The 18928-nt window shown below is 50.7% G+C and overlaps 4 protein-coding genes across 5 annotated transcripts in view; all 4 read left to right on the top strand.

Annotated features, from left to right (window-relative positions):
- Positions 1-18928, top strand: part of TSPEAR (thrombospondin type laminin G domain and EAR repeats) — a 178884-nt gene that overhangs the window by 30260 nt on the left and 129696 nt on the right. The gene's annotated exons all lie outside the window — the stretch shown is intronic.
- Positions 1741-2550, top strand: LOC103544382 (keratin-associated protein 12-1-like). The gene has a single exon (XM_008511219.2). The coding sequence runs from the start codon at positions 1869-1871 to the stop codon at positions 2295-2297; it is 429 nt and encodes a 142-aa protein (XP_008509441.2). The 5' UTR covers positions 1741-1868; the 3' UTR covers positions 2298-2550.
- On the top strand, positions 4561-8536 carry LOC139079866 (keratin-associated protein 12-2-like). Its single transcript, XM_070597457.1, has one exon. It carries the CDS (start codon positions 7593-7595, stop codon positions 8280-8282), a length of 690 nt encoding a protein of 229 aa, XP_070453558.1. The 5' UTR covers positions 4561-7592; the 3' UTR covers positions 8283-8536.
- On the top strand, positions 13628-14452 carry LOC139079827 (keratin-associated protein 12-2-like). The gene has a single exon (XM_070597288.1). It carries the CDS (start codon positions 13688-13690, stop codon positions 14174-14176), a length of 489 nt encoding a protein of 162 aa, XP_070453389.1. The 5' UTR covers positions 13628-13687; the 3' UTR covers positions 14177-14452.

Raw genomic sequence — 18928 nt, 5'->3', positions numbered from 1 at the left:
TGTACTCTTTGATATTGTCTCACAGGCTGTTTTCATTCTCTTAATTCTCCTTTCTTTGTCTTCTTCAGACTGGAGAATTTCTATTCAAATGTCTTCACATTCACCTCTCTTCTAACACCTTCCAGCTGCTGTGCCCCCCCCACCCCCGCGCCCCCACCGCCACCGCGTTTACTTTCCACTCTTGGGTTTTTCTGTCCTAGAATTCTCCTTTTTTCATGGCTTCCATTTCTCTGCTGAGATTTTGTATACGTTCACCTGTGGAAATCGTATTTTCCTTTAAATCTTTGAAGATATCTCCTTTGATTCTTTAAACACAGTTAGAATAGCTGCTCTAAAGTCATTGTTTGCCCAGCCAATATCTGGACCATCTCAGGTTTCATTTCTATGTATTGATTTCTTTCTTTAACTGGAAATTACATTTTCGTGCATCTTTTTATGTCTAGTGATTTTTGAGTGTGTACTTGGAATTGTGGCAATACATTTCAGAGAGTGTGCAGTCTGCTGTCTTTCCTGAGTGTTGATTTTTGTTCTAGCAGACAGTCTGTTTCCAGGTGCTCACCTTGAACTCGTGCAGGCTTGGTTTTACGCTCTGTGAGGGTGGATCTGAGGACAGTCTGAAGTGCTTTGTAAGCTCTGTACCTTGGAGGGACTCAGCTTCCAAAGTGTGTCCCCAGGAAATCTGGTCATGGCTTGGCTGGGCTTCGTTAGGGTAGGTCTAGGAGTAGGTCTTACTCTGGGGCCTGGTCCCTACTCCTTAGATGCAACTAGGTGAGATCTCAGTGGGCTGCTGGGGGAGCCCACTCTCAGTCCTGTAGAAGCTTGTCAGTGCTCATCCTCTGGACGTCTTGCCCTGAGGACAGACAGCCTGCCGTCTTGCACAGATTTACAGGGGGCTCTCACACACTTACACAAAGGGTCTAGCCCGAGGGAGGACGGAAGAGACATTGCTGGACTTCATTGAGTGAGTGACTGTGTTCCCTCCCCTTGGTTGGCCAAAACAGGCAATGCAAAGACCCAGTGCCTGACTTGGCAACTCCTTGCCCTAGTCCCAAGTGACCCCATGGGGGCATCTGCAGGCCAAAGGGGTTCCAGTGGTGCTGCCCTGGACATGTGCAGAGACGGGCCTTCCACTACCAGCCCACACCTCTCCTCTCCCCTCTCCCCAGGGCACCCTCCACCTGCCCCTCCACACATCCCTGGTGCACACTGGGTCTGGCTCTGCTCTTTGTGGGGGTTCCTGTCCATGCAGCAGGACCACTGGCTGTGTTCATCTCCCTTCTCTAAGTGTGGGGCTTCCTGTGGACATGGATCCAAGGTCACACCTCCCAGAAGTTCTCTGTGACCACAGCCTTCAGTTTGCACTTGTCCTCTGGACGATGGTCTCTGTCTCCCTCTTGGTTGCCTGCTAGTGCTGGACTCGAGCTCGAAGCTGCCATGAGACGCTGTGCTCTCCTTGGTCTTCCCTAGACCCTTCCTGACCCACTGAGGACGCTGTTCCAGGACCATCGTCACACAGAGAGGGAAATTGGGAGATGCACATTTTTGGATTCACACAAACTAATTCATGTAAAATGTTAAGGAACAAGGCAGAATCCAGATGGGGCCAGTAGGACGTACAGCAGGTTTCCGGGTGCAAGAAGAGCTGGAGGAAGGGGAAGTTAGTCATGAGGCGAGAGCCAAGCCACCAACACGACGTCTACACCACAGATCAAGTTTTGGGTGCCAGCCTGGAAGAAGCAAAACAAGGAAGACAACATCATGTTCCATGTTGTGTAGACACTTGCCGCTCGGGTATAAAGGCCGCCCCGGGAAGGAGCCTGCAAACACCACTGCCCTGCTCCTCCACAGAAGCCCAGCCCCACGCCAGCATGTGCCACACCAGCTGCCCTTCAGTCTGTCAGCCGGCCTGCTGCACACCCAGCCCCTGCCAGGCATCCTGCTGTGTGCCAGTGAGCTGCCAGCCTGCCGTGTGCACACCTGTGAGCTGCCAGCCAGCTGTGTGCACACCCGTGAGCTGCCAGCCCTCCGTGTGTGTGGCCCCCACCTGCCAGTACTTCTTGCGTGTGCCTGTGAGGTGCGAGCCGACCGTGCTTGTTTCTGCCCCCTGCCAGTCCTCTGGGTGCTGCCAGCCCTCCGTGTGTGGGGCCCCCTCCTGCCAGTCCTTCGTGCGTGTGCCTGTGAGCTGCGAGCCTGCTGTGCTGGTGTCTGCCCCCTGCCAGTCCTCCGGGTGCTGCCAGCCATCCTGCCCCACCCTGGCCTGCAGACCCATCTCCTGCAGCTCCCCTTGCTGCTATTGACCACGAATCCCTTCTCAGCTGCTCTCCTTGCTGATGGGTCCACACCTGTACCCTCCCGGAACGAATGGGCCTCCAGCTTCTGCACGCGGCAGATGGAAAACATGCTCAGCAACCCCTCTGAACTCCGGGGTGAGGATGTGGCAGGATGACCTGCCCGTCCCCTCAGGGATGCCCTGTCTCCCAGGGTCCTTCTGTGTCCCCAGCAGGAAACCAGCCCCATTGTGAGCAAAATAAATTGTGCTTTCCCAGTGCAGCCTGTCTGTCTATTTTATCTGCATATGTATTTTTAAAGATTGACACCTGATCAGACGAAGGTGTCCAATCTTCTTTTCTTTTTTTCCCTGATCTTTTGCCCCAAATCCTCCCAGTACATACTTGTATATTTCAGTTGTGCGTCCTTCTAGTTGTGGCATGTGGGACGCAGCCTCAGCATGTCCTAAGGAGTGGTGTCATGTCCGCGCCCAGGATGTGAACCAGCGAAACTCAGGGCTGCCACAGCAGAATGTGTGAACTTAACCACTCGGCCACGGGGCCGGCCCCATTGTGTTCATATATTTTGAAGTTCTGTCCTTGAAGGTGTTTACAAATCACAGGCACTGTTGCCCCTCCACTGAACCCCCTTCCCGATGGCTCAGCTGATGGTTGGGGTGGTCCTCGGTCGGTGGAGGGAGTGAAGAGGAGGTGCTGTCCCCATGCTGAGCCCCCTGAGACTTGCAGTGTGCATGTGGATGGGCAGAGGGAACAATTGCCTCCCCCTCAGTGGGTCCCGCATGGTCCTTAAAGGATTGCTACAAGACGGGGTGCAGGAAACTCTCACACACCCCTCAAATACAAAGCAGAGTCTGGCCGTCCCAAGGAAGAGTGAGAGGAGTTGAGAAAACCTCACCCTCCAGGTCCCTGGAACAAGGGCCTGCTGAAGAGGACACTTGGACAGGACACCAGAGAGCCCTCCTGCCTCCCGTCTCACCTGGACAGCACAGCAGTGTGTGCAGCATCCATTGCCACCTGGAAAGGCTGATGGGTGTTCAATGCTGCTCCATGTGCCACCTCTCAGGGAGAGCTGAGAACTTCGGGCAGAGCAGGAGGTCTGTTCCCCCAGCTGTGACCCTAAGCAGAAGCTGCCAGAAGCCCGTTGCAGGAGGAATCGGAAGTCCTTGGTACCATGAAAGTCATCACTTGAACAAGAAAACCCAAACCAAGGGCACCATCTGACCAGGCTGATTCAAACCTCCCCACACAGAAACTGCTGACCTGACAGAAGAAGAGACACACCCACTTCCAGGAGGAAAGTGTTCATGTCCATTTTGATTAATACACGATATCTGATATTCAACGGAACTTAGAAGCCATTCAACAAAGCAGGGAAACATCAGTCCATTGTCAAGAGACAAAGTAATCAAGAAAACTGTGCTCAGAAATGACCCAGATGTTGGAGCCAACAGACTGAAACCTTAAAATAACCATGAGCAGTGAAAGAAGCCAGGCCGAGAGAGACAAGTAATGTTTGCTCTCCCTTCTGTGTGGGATCTCCGAAAACCCCGAACCCGTAGATACAGACGCCTTCCTGGTGGTTGCCTGGTTGTTTTCCTCGTCTTCCTCTACTTGGGTCTCTTCTTGGAGTTTCTGGTTGACGTGACCCAGTTCAGGAAGCTCCTCCCCTCTGGAGACTCCCCGTGGCTCAGTGGCCATGTGGTTTCTGGAATCGGAGCCCAGGTGTGATGGTGAAGGGCCGTCCTTGGGGACAGGGTCCCCACACCATGATTTTCAAGGTCCCTCCTAAGTTTAAATGTGGTGCCGTCTGTCTGCACAGGCACAGTCATACTCTCCAGGCTGTGGGTCCCCCATTTTGAGTTGGAAACTCAGGGATCCAGAAGGTCTTCCCAGCTGACGAGAGCCACAGTGCTGGGCTCCTCACTGGGGAGTGTGGGGACAACGTTGTCACAGTAACAACCATGTACTGAGTTCCCGCTTTGTGCCTGGCAGTGTGCTGAGAATCTTATGTGGATTATCTCATAATGCAACAGTTACCAATCTTTAACACTATTAAAGGGGTCGGTGATGTCCTATTTGCACACACGTTCAATCAGGAAGATTTAGAAGGATTTCCTGATGTGGGCAGATTCTCATCACCACAGATGGGGAAGTGGCGTTTGCAGTTCTTGGTTTCACTGTGGATTCCGTGGTCTTTATCATTTTGCCCAATTATGTGGGGGCTTTAGAGGTTCAATACTGACACATCCTGAAGTCCTGAACCAGCTGGGACAGACGAGAGCAAGGGGAAGGCAGATGACAGTATCAATCATTTTGGGTCCGTGGGGAGCATGGCTTCGGTGGATGAGCACCGTGGACGCCCAACATCACACCTCAACATTGCCCACCTAGTCAGGCAGCAGTGGGTGGCTGCAGAAAACCCCTCTGCAGGGGGCGCCCAGGAGGACGGAATGTGGAGCGAGGGGCTGAGCTGGGCATGCCAGATTCCTCTCTCCACCCAAGGGTCCCTTAATCCTGGCCCCTGCACAGCAGGTTTGGGAGAGAGTGGAGACAGCATGGAGTTTCCTGACGCACCCCCACAGGGCGGGAAGAAGTGGGCTGGAGCGTGGATTCCATGTTCCTCCTCACATCCCCTGGCTCTCTGTTCTCTTTCCACATGGTCCACAGCACATTCTTCCACGGAGGGTGTCATTTCGTGGGAAGCAGTTATCTCTCAGGGCAGCAGTGTTCCCTCCTCTGAGGCTGTGCCCATAGGACCCTCTGCACCTGGTCTGGGCATGGGGACTCCCCCACGAAGCCCTGGATTGAGTCACACATCCCAGTATTGTCACTCCAGGGTTGAAGACCACTTGGGCTAAAGCATGGTCAGAAGTTGGAAAACCAGGGAACCAGAGCCTCCGTGAGACCACACAGTGGGATGACCTTGAGCTTGATGGACAAGCCACAAGTCCACGAGGTCAGCTCTTCCATGCTCCTCCTGTGGCCCTGACTACAGGTCAAAACCACGCTTAAGGAGAATTTGGGGCAGCCACATGTGACCACATGTCCCAATATGCCCTAGTTCCTGAGGGACACATTGAAAACAGTCCATTGCCTTCTGGTCTATTACTAGCTGAGTGAACGGGAGTCGTTGATATTTACCCTGCTGAAGATTTGGATGCACCTGCGTCCATTTCTGTCCTCCCTAATGGGCATCCTTCAGTGTTTCTTATAGTGCAGATCTGTTGGTGAGGAATCTCTCAGCTCTTGTTTATTGAAAATGTTCCATTTCACCCTCAATTTTGTAGGATTGTTTTCTATCCTAGAGGTTAGATATAGAAGTCTTGCTTGGCACTTTTGGCTTCTGCATTTTAGTGATGTCATCCCACTGCCTTCTGGCCTCTCTTACTTTCGATGTCAGGTGTTGTTATCTTTTTTTCTTGCATGTAAAGTGGTTTTTCTCTCATCACTTTCTAGATTTTTCTCTTCATTTTTGGTTTTCATCGCTTTAAGTACAATGTGCCCAGATATATTTTTCTTCATATACATCTTTCTTTGGGTTTCCAAGATTCTTGGATCTCTAAGTGGGTATGTTTTTTAATCATGTTTAGGAAAGTTGTTCATTATTTCTTCAAACCATTTTCATGCTTCCCTATCATTCTCTTGTTTTCTGAGGCTGAAGTGACATATCTGATGTACTCTTTGATATTGTCTCACAGGCTCTTTTTATTTCTCTTAATTCTTCTTTCTTTCTCTTTTTCAGACTGGAGAATTTCTATTCAAATGTCTTCACATTCACCTCTCTTCTTCCACCTTCAATGTGCTGTTGGGCCCCCCAGTGGACATTTACTTTCCACTCCTGTGCTTTTCTGTTCTAGAATTCTCCTTTTTCACGGCTACCATTTCTCTGCTGAGATTCTGTATACGTTCACTCATGGAAATTATATTTTCCTTTAAATGTTTGAAGTTATCGCCTTTGATTCTTTATACGTATTTACAATAGCTGTTCTAAAGTCATTGTTTGCCCAGCCAATATCTGGACCATCTCAGGTTTCATTTCTATGGATTGATTTCTTTCTTTAACTGGAAATTACATTTTCCTGTAGCTTTTTATGTCTAGTGATTTTTGATTGTGTACTTGGAATTGTGACAATACATTTCAGAGAGTGTGCATTCTGCTGTCTTTCCTGAGTGTTGATTTTTGTTCTAGCAGTCAGTCCATTTCCAGGTGCTCACCTTGAACTCATGCAGGTTTGGTTTTACGCTCTGTGAGGGTGGATCTGAGGACAGTCTGAAGTGCTTTGTAAGCTCCACACCTTGGAGGGATTCAGCTTCCAGAGCGTGTCCCCAGGAAATCTGGTCATGGCTTGGCTGGGCGTCCTTAGGGCAGGTCTAGGGTACGTCTTGCTCTGGGGCTGGTCCCTACTCCTTAGATGCAACTATGTGGGATGTCAGTGGGATGCTGGTGGAGTCCACTCTCAGTCCTGTAGAAGCTTGTCAGTGTTCATTCTCTGGACGTCTTGCCCTGAGGACAGACAGCCTGCCGTCTTCCACAGATTTACAGGGGACTCTCACACACTTACACAAAGGCTCTAGCCCCAGGGAGGACGGAAGAGACGTTGCTGGACCTCAGTGAGAGTGGCTGTGTTCCCTCCCCTTGGTTGGCCAAAACAGGCAATGCAAAGACCCAGTGCCTGACTTGGCAACTCCTTGCCCTAGTCCGAAGTGACCCCATGGGGGCATCTGCAGGCCAAAGGGGTGCCAGTGGTGCTGCCCTGGACGTGTGCCGAGTCGGGGCTTCCACAACCAGCCCACACCTCTCCTCTCCCCTCTCCCCAGGGCGCCCTCCACACATCCCTGGTGCACACTGGGTCTGGCTCTGCTCTTTGTGGGGGTTCCTGTCCATGCAGCAGGACCACTGGCTGTGTTCATCTCCCTTCTCTAAGTGTGGGGCTTCCTGTAGACTTGGATCCAAGGTCACCCCTCCCAGAAGTTCTCTGTGACCACAGCCTTCAGCCCGCACTTGTCCTCGGGGCGATGGTCTCTGTCTCCATCTTGGTCGGCTGCTAGTGCTGGACTCGAGCTCGAAGCTGCCATGAGATGCTGTGCTCTCCTTGGTCTGCCCTGGAGCTTTCCTGACCCACTGAGGACACTGTTCCAGGACCATCGTCACACAGAGAGGGAAATTGGGAGATGCACATGTTTGGATTCACACAAACTAATTCATGTAAAATGTTAAGGAACAAGGCAGAATCCAGATGGAGCCAGTAGGACGTACAGCAGGTTTCCGGGTGCTACAAGAGGTGGAGGAAGGGGCAGTTAGTCATGAGGCGAGAGCCAAGCCAACAACACAACCTCTACACCACAGATCAAGTTTTGGGTGCCAGCCTGGAAGAAGCAAAACAAGGAAGACAACATCATGTCCTGTGTTGTGTAGACACCTGCCGCTCGGGTATAAAGGCCGCCCCGGGAAGGAGCCTGCAGACGCCACTGCCCTCCTCCACAGCAGCCCAGCCCCACGCCAGCATGTGCCACACCAGCTGCCCTTCAGGCTGTCAGCCATCCTGCTGCACACCCAGCCCCTGCCAGGCATCCTGCTGTGTGCCCGTGAGCTGCCAGCCAGCCGTGTGCTCACCTGTGAGCTGCCAGCCAGCCGTGTGCACACCGGTGAGCTGCCAGCCAGCCGTGTGCACACAGGTGAGCTGCCAGCCAGCTGTGTGCACACCTGTGAGCTGCCAGCCCTCCGTGTGTGTGGCCCCCACCTGCCAGTACTTCTTGTGTGTGCCTGTGAGGTGCGAGCCCACCGTGCTTGTGTCTGCTCCCTGCCAGTCCTCTGGGTGCTGCCAGCCCTCCGTGTGTGGGGTCCCCTCCTGCCAGTCCTTCGTGCGTGTGCCTGTGAGCTGCGAGTCTGCCGTGCTTGTGTCTTCCCCCTGCCAGTCCTCCGGGTGCTGCCAGCCGTCCTGCCCCACCCTGGCCTGCACACCCATCTCCTGCAGCTCCCCTTGCTGCTATTGACCACGAGTCCCTTCTCAGCTGCTCTCCTTGCTGATCGGTCCACACCTGTAACCCTCCTGGAACGAATGGGCCTCCAGCTTCTGCACGCGGCAGATGGAAAGCATGCTCAGCAACCCCTCTGAACTCCGGGGTGAGGATGTGGCAGGATGACCTTCCCACCCCCTTAGGGATGCCCTGGCTCCCAGGGTCCTTCTGTGTCTCCAGCAGAAAACCAGCCCCATTGTGAGCAAATTAAATTGTGCTTTCCCAATGCAGCCTGTCTGTCTATTTTATCTTCATATTTATTTTTAAAGATGGACACCTCATCTGACAAGTGTGTCCAATCTTCTTTTCTTTTTTTCCCTGATCTTCTGCCCCAAATCCCCCAGTACATATTTGTATATTTTAGTAGTGCGTCCTTCTAGTTGTGGCATCTGGGACGCAGCCTCAGCATGTCCTAAGGAGTGGTGTCATGTCCGCGCCCAGGATGTGATCCAGCGAAAACAAGGGCTGCCGCAGCAGAATGTATGAACTTAACCACTCGGCCACGGGGCCGGCCCCATTCTGTTTATATATTTTGAAGTTCTGTCCTTGAAGGTGTTTACAAATCACAGGGACAGTTGCCCCTCCATTGAACCCCCTTCCCGATGGCTCAGCTGATGGTTGGGGTGGTCCTCGGTCGGTGGAGGGAGTGAGGAGGAGGTGCTGTCCCCATGCTGAGCCCCCTGAGACTTGCAGTGTGCATGGGGAAGGGCAGAGGGAACAATTGCCTCCCCCTCAGTGGGTCCCACATGGTCCTTAAAGGATTACTACAAGACGGGGTGCAGGAAGCTCTCACACACCCCTCAAATACAAAGCAGAGTCTGGCCATTCCAAGGAGGAGTGGCAGGAAGTGAGAAAGCCTCACCCCCAGGTCACTGGAACAAGGGCCTGCTGAAGATGACACTTGGACAGGACACCAGAGAGCCCTCCTGCCTCCCGTCTCACCTTACCAGCACAGCGGTGTGAGCAGCATCCGTCCGCACTTGCAAAGGCAGATGGATGTTCAGTGCTGCTCCATGCGTCACCTCTCAGGGGAACTGACAACTTCGGGCAGAGCAGAAGGTCTGTTCCCCCAGCTCTGGCCCTAATCACCACCTCCCAGAAGCCCGTTGCAGGAGGAATCGGAAGTCCTTGGTACCGTGAAGGTCATCGCTAGAGCAAGAAAACCCAAACCAAGGGCACCATCTGACCAGGCTGATTCAAACCTCCCCACACAGAAACTGCTGACCTGACAGAAGAAGAGACACACCCACTTCCAGGAGGAAAGTGTTCATGTCCATTTTGATTAATACACGATATCTGATTTTCAACGAAACTTAGAAGCCATTCAACAAAGTAGGGAAACATCAGTCCATTGTCAAGAGACAAAGTAATCAACAAAACTGGGCTCGGAAATGACCCAGATGTTGGAGCCAACAGACTGAAACCTTAAAATAACCATGAGCAGTGAAAGAAGCCAGGCCGAGAGAGACAAGTAATGTTTGCTCTCCCTTCTGTGTGGGATCTCTGAAAACCCCGAACCCATAGATACAGACGCCTTCCTGGTGGTTGCCTGGTTGTTTTCCTCGTCTTCCTCTACTTGGGTCTCTTCTTGGAGTTTGTGGTTGACGTGACCCAGTTCAGGAAGCTCCTCCCCTCTGGAGACTCCCTGTGGCTCACTGGCCATGTGGTTTCTGGAATCAGAGCCCAGGTGTGATGGTGAAGGGCTGTCATTGGGGACAGGGTCCCCACACCATGATTTTCAAGGTCCCTCCTAAGTTTAAATGTGGTGCCGTCTGTCTGCACAGGCACAGTCATACTCTCCAGGCTGTGGGTCCCCCATTTTGAGTTGGAAACTCAGGGATCCAGAAGGTCTTCCCAGCTGACAAGAGCCACAGTGCTGGGCTCCTCACTGGGCAGTGCGGGGACCCCATTATCGCAGTAACAACCATGTACCGAGTTCCCACTTTGTGCCTGGCAGTGTGCTGAGAATCTTACGTGGAGCATCTTATAATGCGTCAGTCTTCACCCTTTAGCACCACTGAAGGGGTGGGTGATGTGCAATTAGGATGATTTAGAAGGATTTCCTGATGTGTGCCCGTTCTCATCACTGCAGATGCGGAAGTGACATTTGCAGTTTTTGATTTCACTCTGGATTCTGTGATGTTTGTCGTTTTACCCAATTATGTGAGGGCTTTAGGGGTTCAATAGTTACATATTGTGAAGTCGTGAACCAGTTGGGATAGACTAGAGCAAGGGGCAGACAGGTGACCATACTAGTCATTTTGGGTCTGTGTTTTGCATGCCTTAGGTGTGTGAGCACCCTGGACGTCCAGCATCACATTTCAGCGTTGCCCAGCTAGTCAGGCATCAATAGGTGGCCACAGACAACCCCTCTGCAGGTAGAGCCCAGGGGGCCCGAATGTGGAGGGAGGGGCAGAGCTGGCCATGCCAGATTCCTCTCCCCAACCATGGTCCCCATCAGCCTGGCCCCTGCACAGCAGGTTTGGGAGAGTGTGGACACAGCATGGAGTTCCCTGACACACCCTCACAGGGCAGGAAGAAGTGGGCTGGAGCGTGGATTCCATGTTCCTCCTCACATCCCTCGACTCTCTGTTCTCTTTCCACGTGGGACACAGCACGTTGTTCCATGGTGGGTACCATTCATTGGGAGCCGTTATCTCAGGGCCTTGCTGCTCCCTCCTCCAAGACTGTGCCCACAGGACTCTCTGCCCCTGGTGTGGACGTGGTGCCTCCCCCAGGAAGCCCTGGGATGACTCCCACATCACAGTGCTTAAGTCACTCCAGGGTTGAAGACCACCGTGGTCTTGGGCTAAAGCCTGGGCAGAGCTTCGAAAATCAATGGACTGGAGCCACCGTGAGACCTCACAGTGGGATGACCTGGAGGCCTATGGACAAGTCACACGTCCCTGAGGTCAGCTCTTTCATATGCTTCTCCTTTGGCTCTGACCACAGCTTAAAACCATGCTTAAGGAGAATTCGGGGCAGCCACATGTGACCGCACGTCCAAACATGACCTGGTTACTGGGGAACACATTTAAAACAGTCAGTTGTCTTCAGGTCCTTTACTAGATGAGCAAAAACGAGTCCTTTCTATTTCCCTTCCTGAAGATTCAGCCTCCGCCTTGGTGCATTTGTCTTCTCCCTACCGGGGGCATCCTTCAGTATTCCTCGTAGGGTGTGTCAGCTGGTGAGGAATCTCTCAGCTTCTGCTTACTGAAAGTGTTTTATTTCACTCTGAGTTTTGAAGGATGTGTTTTTTCAGGGGCTAGACCTAGAGTTCTTCATTGGCACTTTCCCCTTCTGCATGTTAGTGATGTTGCCCCACTGCCTCCTGGCCTCTGTTACTTCTGAAAAGTGAGCTGTTGTTATCTTTTTCCCTGTATGTCAAGTGGTTTTTCTCTCACCACCTTTTAGATTTTTCTCTTCATTTTTGGTTTTCATCGCTTTAACTACACCGTGCCCAGATATATTTTTCTTCATATATATCTTTCTTTAGGTTTCTAAGATTCTTGGATCTCTAAGTGGGTATTTTTTTAAATCATGTTTAGGAAAGTTGTTCATTATTTCTTCAAAACGTTTTCCTGCTTCCCTATCATTCTCTTGTTTTCTGAGGCTGAAGTGACATATCTGATGGACTCTTTGATATTGTCTCACAGGCTGTTTTCCTTCTCTTAATTCTCCTTTCTTTGTCTTCTTCAGAGTGGAGAATTTCTGTTCAAATGTCTTCACATTCACCTCTCTTCTAACACCTTCAATCTGCTGTATACGTTCACTCATGGAAATCGTATTTTCCTTTAAATCTTTGATGATATCTCCTTTGATTCTTTAAACACAGTTAGAATAGCTGCTCTAGAGTCATTGTTTGCCAAGCGAATATCTGGACCATCTCAGGTCTAATTTGTATTGAGTGATTTCTTTCTTTAACTGGAAATTACATTTTCCTGTATCTTTTTATGTCTAGTGATTTTTGCGTGTGTACTTGGAATTGTGGCAATACTTTCAGAGAGTGTGCATTCTGCTGTCTTTCCTGAGTGTTGATTTTTGTTCTAGCAGACAGTCTGTTTCCAGGTGCTCACCTTGAACTCGTGCAGGCTTGGTTTTACGCTCCCTGAGGGTGGACCTGAGGACAGTCTGTAGTGCTTCCTAAGCTCCACACCTTGGAGGCACTCAGCTTCCAAAGTGTGTCCCCAGGAAATCTCGTCATGACTTGGCTGGGCTTCGTTAGGGCAGGTCTAGGATAGGTCTTACTCTGGGGCTGGTCCCTACTCCTTAGAGGCAACTATGTGGGATCCCAGTGGGATGCTGGTGGAGTCCACTCTCAGTCCTGTAGAAGCTTGTCAGTGTTCATCCTCTGGATGTCTTGCCCTGAGGACAGAGAGCCTGCCGTCTTCCACAGATTTACAGGGGGCTCTCACACACTTACACAAAGGCTCTAGCCCCAGGGAGGACGGAAGAGACATTGCTGGACTTCAGTGAGAGTGGCTGTATTCCCTCCCCTTGGTTGGCCAAAACAGGCAATGCAAAGACCCAGTGCCTGACTCGGCAACTCCTTGCCCTAGTCCCAAGTGACGCCATGGGGGCATCTGCAGGCCAAAGGGGTGCCAGTGGTGCTTCCCTGGACGTGTGCCGAGTTGGGGCTTCCACAACCAGCCCACACCTCTCCTCTCCCCTCTCCCCAGGGCGCCCTCCACCTGCCCCTGCACACATCCCTGGTGCACACTGGGTCTGGCTCTGCTCTTTGTGGGGGTTCCTGTCCATGCAGCAGGACCACTGGCTGTGTTCATCTCCCTTCTCTAAGTGTGGGGCTTCCTGTAGACTTGGATCCAAGGTCACCCCTCCCAGAAGTTCTCTGTGACCACAGCCTTCAGCCCGCACTTGTCCTCGGGGCGATGGTCTCTGTCTCCATCTTGGTCGGCTGCTAGTGCTGGACTCGAGCTCGAAGCTGCCATGAGATGCTGTGCTCTCCTTGGTCTGCCCTGGAGCTTTCCTGACCCACTGAGGACACTGTTCCAGGACCATCGTCACACAGAGAGGGAAATTGGGAGATGCACATTTTTGGATTCAAACAAACTAATTCATGTAAAATGTTAAGGAACAAGGCAGAATCCAGATGGGGCCAGTAGGACGTACAGCAGGTTTCCGGGTGTAACAAGAGCTGGAGGAAGGGGCAGTTAGTCATGAGGCAAGAGCCAAGCCAACAACACAACGTCTACACCACAGATCAAGTTTTGGGTGCCAGCCTGGAAGAAGCAAAACAAGGAAGACACCATCGTGTCCCGTGTTGTGTAGACACCTGCCGCTCGGGTATAAAGGCCGCCCCGGGAAGGAGCCTGCAGACGCCACTGCCCTGCTCCTCCACAGAAGCCCAGCCCCACTCCAGCATGTGCCACACCAGCTGCCCTTCAGTCTGTCAGCCGGCCTGCTGCACACCCAGCCCCTGCCAGGCGTCCTGCTGTGTGCCCGTGAGCTGCCAGCCAGCCGTGTGCTCACCTGTGAGCTGCCAGGCTGCCGTGTGCTCACCTGTGAGCTGCAAGCCCTCCGTGTGTGTGGCCTCCTCCTTCCAGTCCTTCCTGCATGTGCCTGTGAGCTGCAAGCCTGCCGTGCTTGTTTCTGGCCCCTGCCAGTCCTCTGGGTGCTGCCAGCCCTCCGTGTCTGTGGCCTCCTCCTGCCAGTCCTTCGTGAGTGTGCCTGTGAGCTGCCAGCCCTCCTTGTGTGTGGCTCCCTCCTGCCAGTCCGTCGTGCATGTGCCTGTGAGCTGCAAGCCTGCCGTGCTTGTGTCTGCCCCCTGCCAGTCCTCCGGGTGCTGCCAGCCGTCCTGCCCCACCCTGGTCTGCAGACCCATCTCCTGCAGCTCCCCTTGCTGCTCATAACTGCAAGTCCCTTCTCAGCTGCATCAGTGCAGACGGGTCCACACCTGTATCCCTCCCAGAATGAGTCCTCTGTGGGCCTGCAGCTTCTGCACGTGGCAGATGGAAAGCATGCTCACCAACCCCTCTGAACTCCGGGGTGAGAATGTGGCCGGATGACCTGGATTCCTCCGTGACCTCCCCATCCCCTCAGGGAAGCCCTGGCTCCCAGGGTCCTTCTCTGTCTCCAGCAGGAAACCAAACCCCAAGTGAGCGTAATAAATTGTATTTCCAGATGCAGCTCTGTATGCCTTCTTTCTCTTTACATCTGTTTCCTGCCTCTGTGGCCGGTGTTATGCAGGGTTTCGGGCTAATACCCCCTTCAGGGATCACCTTCCACAGAGCTCCGTGGAAGGGCCGAGCTCCTGGGTGGAGGGAATGACCCATGTCGTCAGGCTTCCGGAGGCTCCATGACCCAGGTGCACGTGGCCTTGGGCAGTGACATGCCCTCTTTCAGCAGGGGCTCTTGCTTCCTCGTGGCTGTGGATTCCTGTCTCCAGGGCCAGCGAGCACTGTGGCTGATGTCAAATGTGTCCGGTCGTGAGGATTTGCGTTTCCAGTGTGAGTGTAAGATGCTCTGTCTCCCACGTCGTGGAGCTTTCATCAGCGCGGCAGCTTTGGACTCCTTTGCACCTCAGGGTCGCAGCACTGCGTTCGTTCTTGTCCTTGGCTCAATACTCACTTGCACCGCTGGTCCACATGTGGCCCATTTTTAAGTGATTGATTGATGATCAATTATTGATTATTATAATAAACCACCCTGAACTCATTACCTAACTTGGAACCTAGAACATTAATAATTTACCCCTAACTTTCCAGGGTAACCATTGTTGGAAGTGTGTGCTCGTTATTCTGTTACCTTTTAAAAAGATAGAGTTTCTCTATGTATTCCGGGAAAGCATGCCTTCTAATTTCGTGGTTTTGCATTATCCTGATATTAGAAGGGCATTATCCTGAATGCTGTCTTCTGGAAGCTGCTTTTTGCGCTGCGTACAATATTGCTAAGATTCCTCTGCAGTGTGGTCCATTCCTCTACCGCTTCCACTGTTCTGTTGGAGGCTACTTCAGGTTAAACTTGCTCCAATATGTAGGCTAGTGTGGGTGCTGAGGGAACTGTGGGGCAGGGGCACCTGGTTGAAGATGTCCCAGCCCCTCCTTTTGGCATCCATGATCTTTCTGTTTGGGGTCAAGCCAGCTTCCCACCCATGCGAGGTGCTGGTCTTCTGTTTGTGGTGGCAGAGAGAATGGCAGCACCCTGGAGGTGCTGGCTCTTCAGGGAGTGCCCGGTGTGCAGGGAGCAGCTGGCCAGCCCGTGAGCACCTGGCAGCCAGCTCCACCCTCAGGAAACGTGCCCATGGCCCGGCGTCTGGGTGGAAGCCCCAGGCAGTGGCCGTAAATGCAGGAAAATGCACTTCCCACACCCTGTCTCAGAAGCAACCAGATTCCACGCCTTTTGTCTCTGGGGGTTTATGTAGTGATGAATTTTCCTGGGAGCTTTTTTAAGACGGGGAGCTGGGTGCGGTTCGCGATATGCCAGCACCATGGTGGCCACTGGTCTCTTCTGCTTTGTTCCCAGCTGAGGTCGAGCGCCCAGCCCTGGGGCAGGAGCTTGACCGTTCACTTGCCCAGGGAGCAGCCTCCGGGTGCCTCTCAGGTAACCAGATGTCACAATACCCTGGACTCCACCCCAGCCCTACTCCCTGGACCCCATTGTCCCTGAGGTTCCATACGGGGCCAGTGCGCATGGGGGAGGCCCGTCAGCTCTCTCGATATGCGTCTTGAGTCCTGGGGCTCCCTTCACCCACTGTCGAGGGCAGCACCCCATGTGCTCCCCTGTGGGCGGGGAGGGAAGACTGTCTCTCTGAGGATGTTTCCACTACTGGCTGCCTGGGATTTCCACCTTTTCGTTTATGAGCTGGAGGCCGGTGATGAGCTTAGAGTTGCAAAACTGGTTTTATAATCTTTCGGTTGAGGTGGTCGGGAACCTATTGTAGTGTTTGAGTTTGGGGGCTTTAGATAAAACTGAGCTGGAAATGGAACCAGTCAACTTGGACATATACACTCACATGCACACAACCAATGTAAGCACATATACAGCATGCACACACAAACACACATCAATACAGACATGCACATGCACACACACATGTACATGTACACTCATGCACCTGCACATGCGCAAACATACACATGAGTTTTATTGGGTTTGAAAAACCCTCCCTAGTACCCTGCAGGAACCCCCCACTCGAAGTTGGGTTTATCACCCCAGTGCATTTCTTCATCCGCATTCTGAAACAATACATTATATTCCTTGGGGTGTTTTTAAAGTTTAAATGTTGTTGTAAGCTGTGTACCCTTTTATGACTTGCTTTCTTTTCTTTTCTCAAAATTATGTTGGAGCAATTCATCCCTGCTGATATGTGTAGCTCTTGGTCATTTCTGTTCATGGCTGTATAATATTCCACTGTCTGAATATACTGTAATCTATTTATTCTCCTGTCACAGGCATTTAAGTTGTTCTTAATTTTTGGCTACTACCTAAAATTCTGTAAATACTATTCTTTTGACTTTTTTCTTGTGCACATGTGCCAGCGTTTCTCGAGGTTATCTATCTAGAAGTATTCCCGCTCGTGTATAGCTATGCACGCCTTCACCTATAGCACAGGGTGCAACAGTCTGCTACGTGGTTGTTCCCAGTTTACACCCCAGCAGGTGTGAGATTGGGCTACTCCACATCTTAACTCACAGACGCCATTGTCAGATGTTCAAAATTTGGGGGGATCCTGATAGTTGTGAAATATGTCTTGGGAATTTTATTTTCTATAGAATGACCCCCACACAGAAAAATACACAACACGTAAGGATGCAGTTTGATGAGTATTCATCAAGTGGTCACTCTCTGTGACTGCCCCCAGGTCCAGGAAGGGAGCTCGGCCAGCCCCGACACCCTCGCTGCCTCCTCCAGTCTCCCCCATCCTCCCAGAGCAGGCACCACCCTGACTTCTAGCACGATTGGTTAGTTTCGAGATTCTTTAACTTCGGTCAGCAGAGTCCACAGTACCCATTTCTTTTCATCTTGCAGTCTGTAACTGGTCTTGGTGCTCAGGTTAGTGTCGCCTCATAAAATGGGTGAGGGAGCTGCCTTATCTTCGTATTCTCTGCAACAGTCTGTATAAGTTTAGAGACATTTATTCCTTGAACGTTTGTCAGCCGGCACCTATAACTTGATCTGGATCTAGTATCGTCTTGGTGGCTGGATTTGAACTCCTGATGCAATTTCTTTAATGGTTAAAGGTTATTCATATTTCTAAATAATTCATTTTGGTAAGATGTATTTTTATAGAATTTGTTGGGATAAAGTTTTTCATTATGGCCAATGATTATTTTTAAGATCTCTCTCGTATCGCTGGTTCTGCCATATTTTTCATTCCTAATTTTCTAATAGTCTTCATTTGTGCTTCTCTTTTATTCCACTGGCGAGTGTTTCAAAGCTTTGTCTTTCCGTGGAACCGTGATTTGACCTTGCTGATCTGTGTGGTAGTGTTGTTTTCTGTTTCATCAATTTCTGCCCATGGTTTTGCTATATATATACTGAATGATTTTAACAACTTTGCCATGACACTTTTCACAGAAAAGCTTCAGAAAACTGAGCACAAATATTTTCAGTATGTCACATAGTGGAACAAAGCAAAAAGGGAAACATCAGTCCCTTGTTTTAAAATGACAATAAATCCAGATTTTTGCCCTGTCCTCCGTGAGGATCACCCATTGTCATAGAAAGCACTTTTTTTCTATTTGGCTGAAATTCCTCTTTGCAAAAGATTCAAATGTGTATATACCAGGAGCACAAGTTTTTAGATCATTAATTGACATTTCCCCATACAATTGGAAGTTCTTTAAGACAAAAATGTACCCTAAATATTACTTAAGCCACTGTCTCATTCCAGCATGACTTGTCTAAAGCCATAAAAAATATTTGCAATTTTTCAAATTTTGAATAAGTTGATCTTTAATGTTGTCGGTCTGCTTGCTCTGTCATGTTCTGAGAAAAGGGTGTTACAGTCTTTCCCTGTGACTGAGGATTTGTCTTTCCTCCTCTGAATCCACCAGATTTTGCCATTTGGAGGCTGTACTCTGTGATACATGGAAGTTGAGGATTATTGTATGTTTCTGGTGAATTGAACTTTATTATCATTTTAGAAATTGTCTTCACTCATAATAATATTTTCTACCTTGAAGTATATTTAGTCTATTATTATCATTGTACTAGATATCTTTGGTCAGTATTTGCTAAGTGTGTTTTTTTCTCTCTTTTTACTGTCAGTCTTTCAGTTCTTTATGTTTAAGACCAGGGATTGACATCCTTTTTCTGTAAAGGAGGAGACAGTAAATATTTTAAGCTTGCACGCCTTATGGTCTCTGTCACAACTACTCAGCCCTCAAGCTACTCAGCTGTAGCACAAATGACCCTAGGTCATTTGTAAACAAAGGAGCATGGCTGTGTCCAATAAAACTTTGTTTACAAACAGGCAGAGGCCAGATTTGCCCTGAGGGAGCGATGTAGTTTGACAATCCCTGACAGACTGCAAACAGCATACAGCCGGATTTTGTTTTAAAAGAAAATCCAATCTCAAAGAAAAAAAAATCCAATCTCTGTCTTTGAACTGGAAGATTTTAATCTATTTACGTTTATTGTAATTCCTAATATATTTGAAA

The sequence above is a fragment of the Equus przewalskii genome, chromosome 27 (genome assembly GCF_037783145.1).
Source record: "Equus przewalskii isolate Varuska chromosome 27, EquPr2, whole genome shotgun sequence".
Classification (NCBI taxonomy): domain Eukaryota; kingdom Metazoa; phylum Chordata; class Mammalia; order Perissodactyla; family Equidae; genus Equus; species Equus przewalskii.
Note: the sequence above shows the minus strand (reverse complement) of the source record. Positions and strands in the feature narration are given on the sequence as shown.

Bases quoted from the DNA above. Each gene is read 5' to 3' on its own strand.
- LOC139079866 (XM_070597457.1), top strand. From the start codon at position 7,593: ATGAGGCGAGAGCCAAGCCAACAACACAACCTCTACACCACAGATCAA.
- LOC139079827 (XM_070597288.1), top strand. From the start codon at position 13,688: ATGTGCCACACCAGCTGCCCTTCAGTCTGTCAGCCGGCCTGCTGCACA.
- LOC103544382 (XM_008511219.2), top strand. From the start codon at position 1,869: ATGTGCCACACCAGCTGCCCTTCAGTCTGTCAGCCGGCCTGCTGCACA.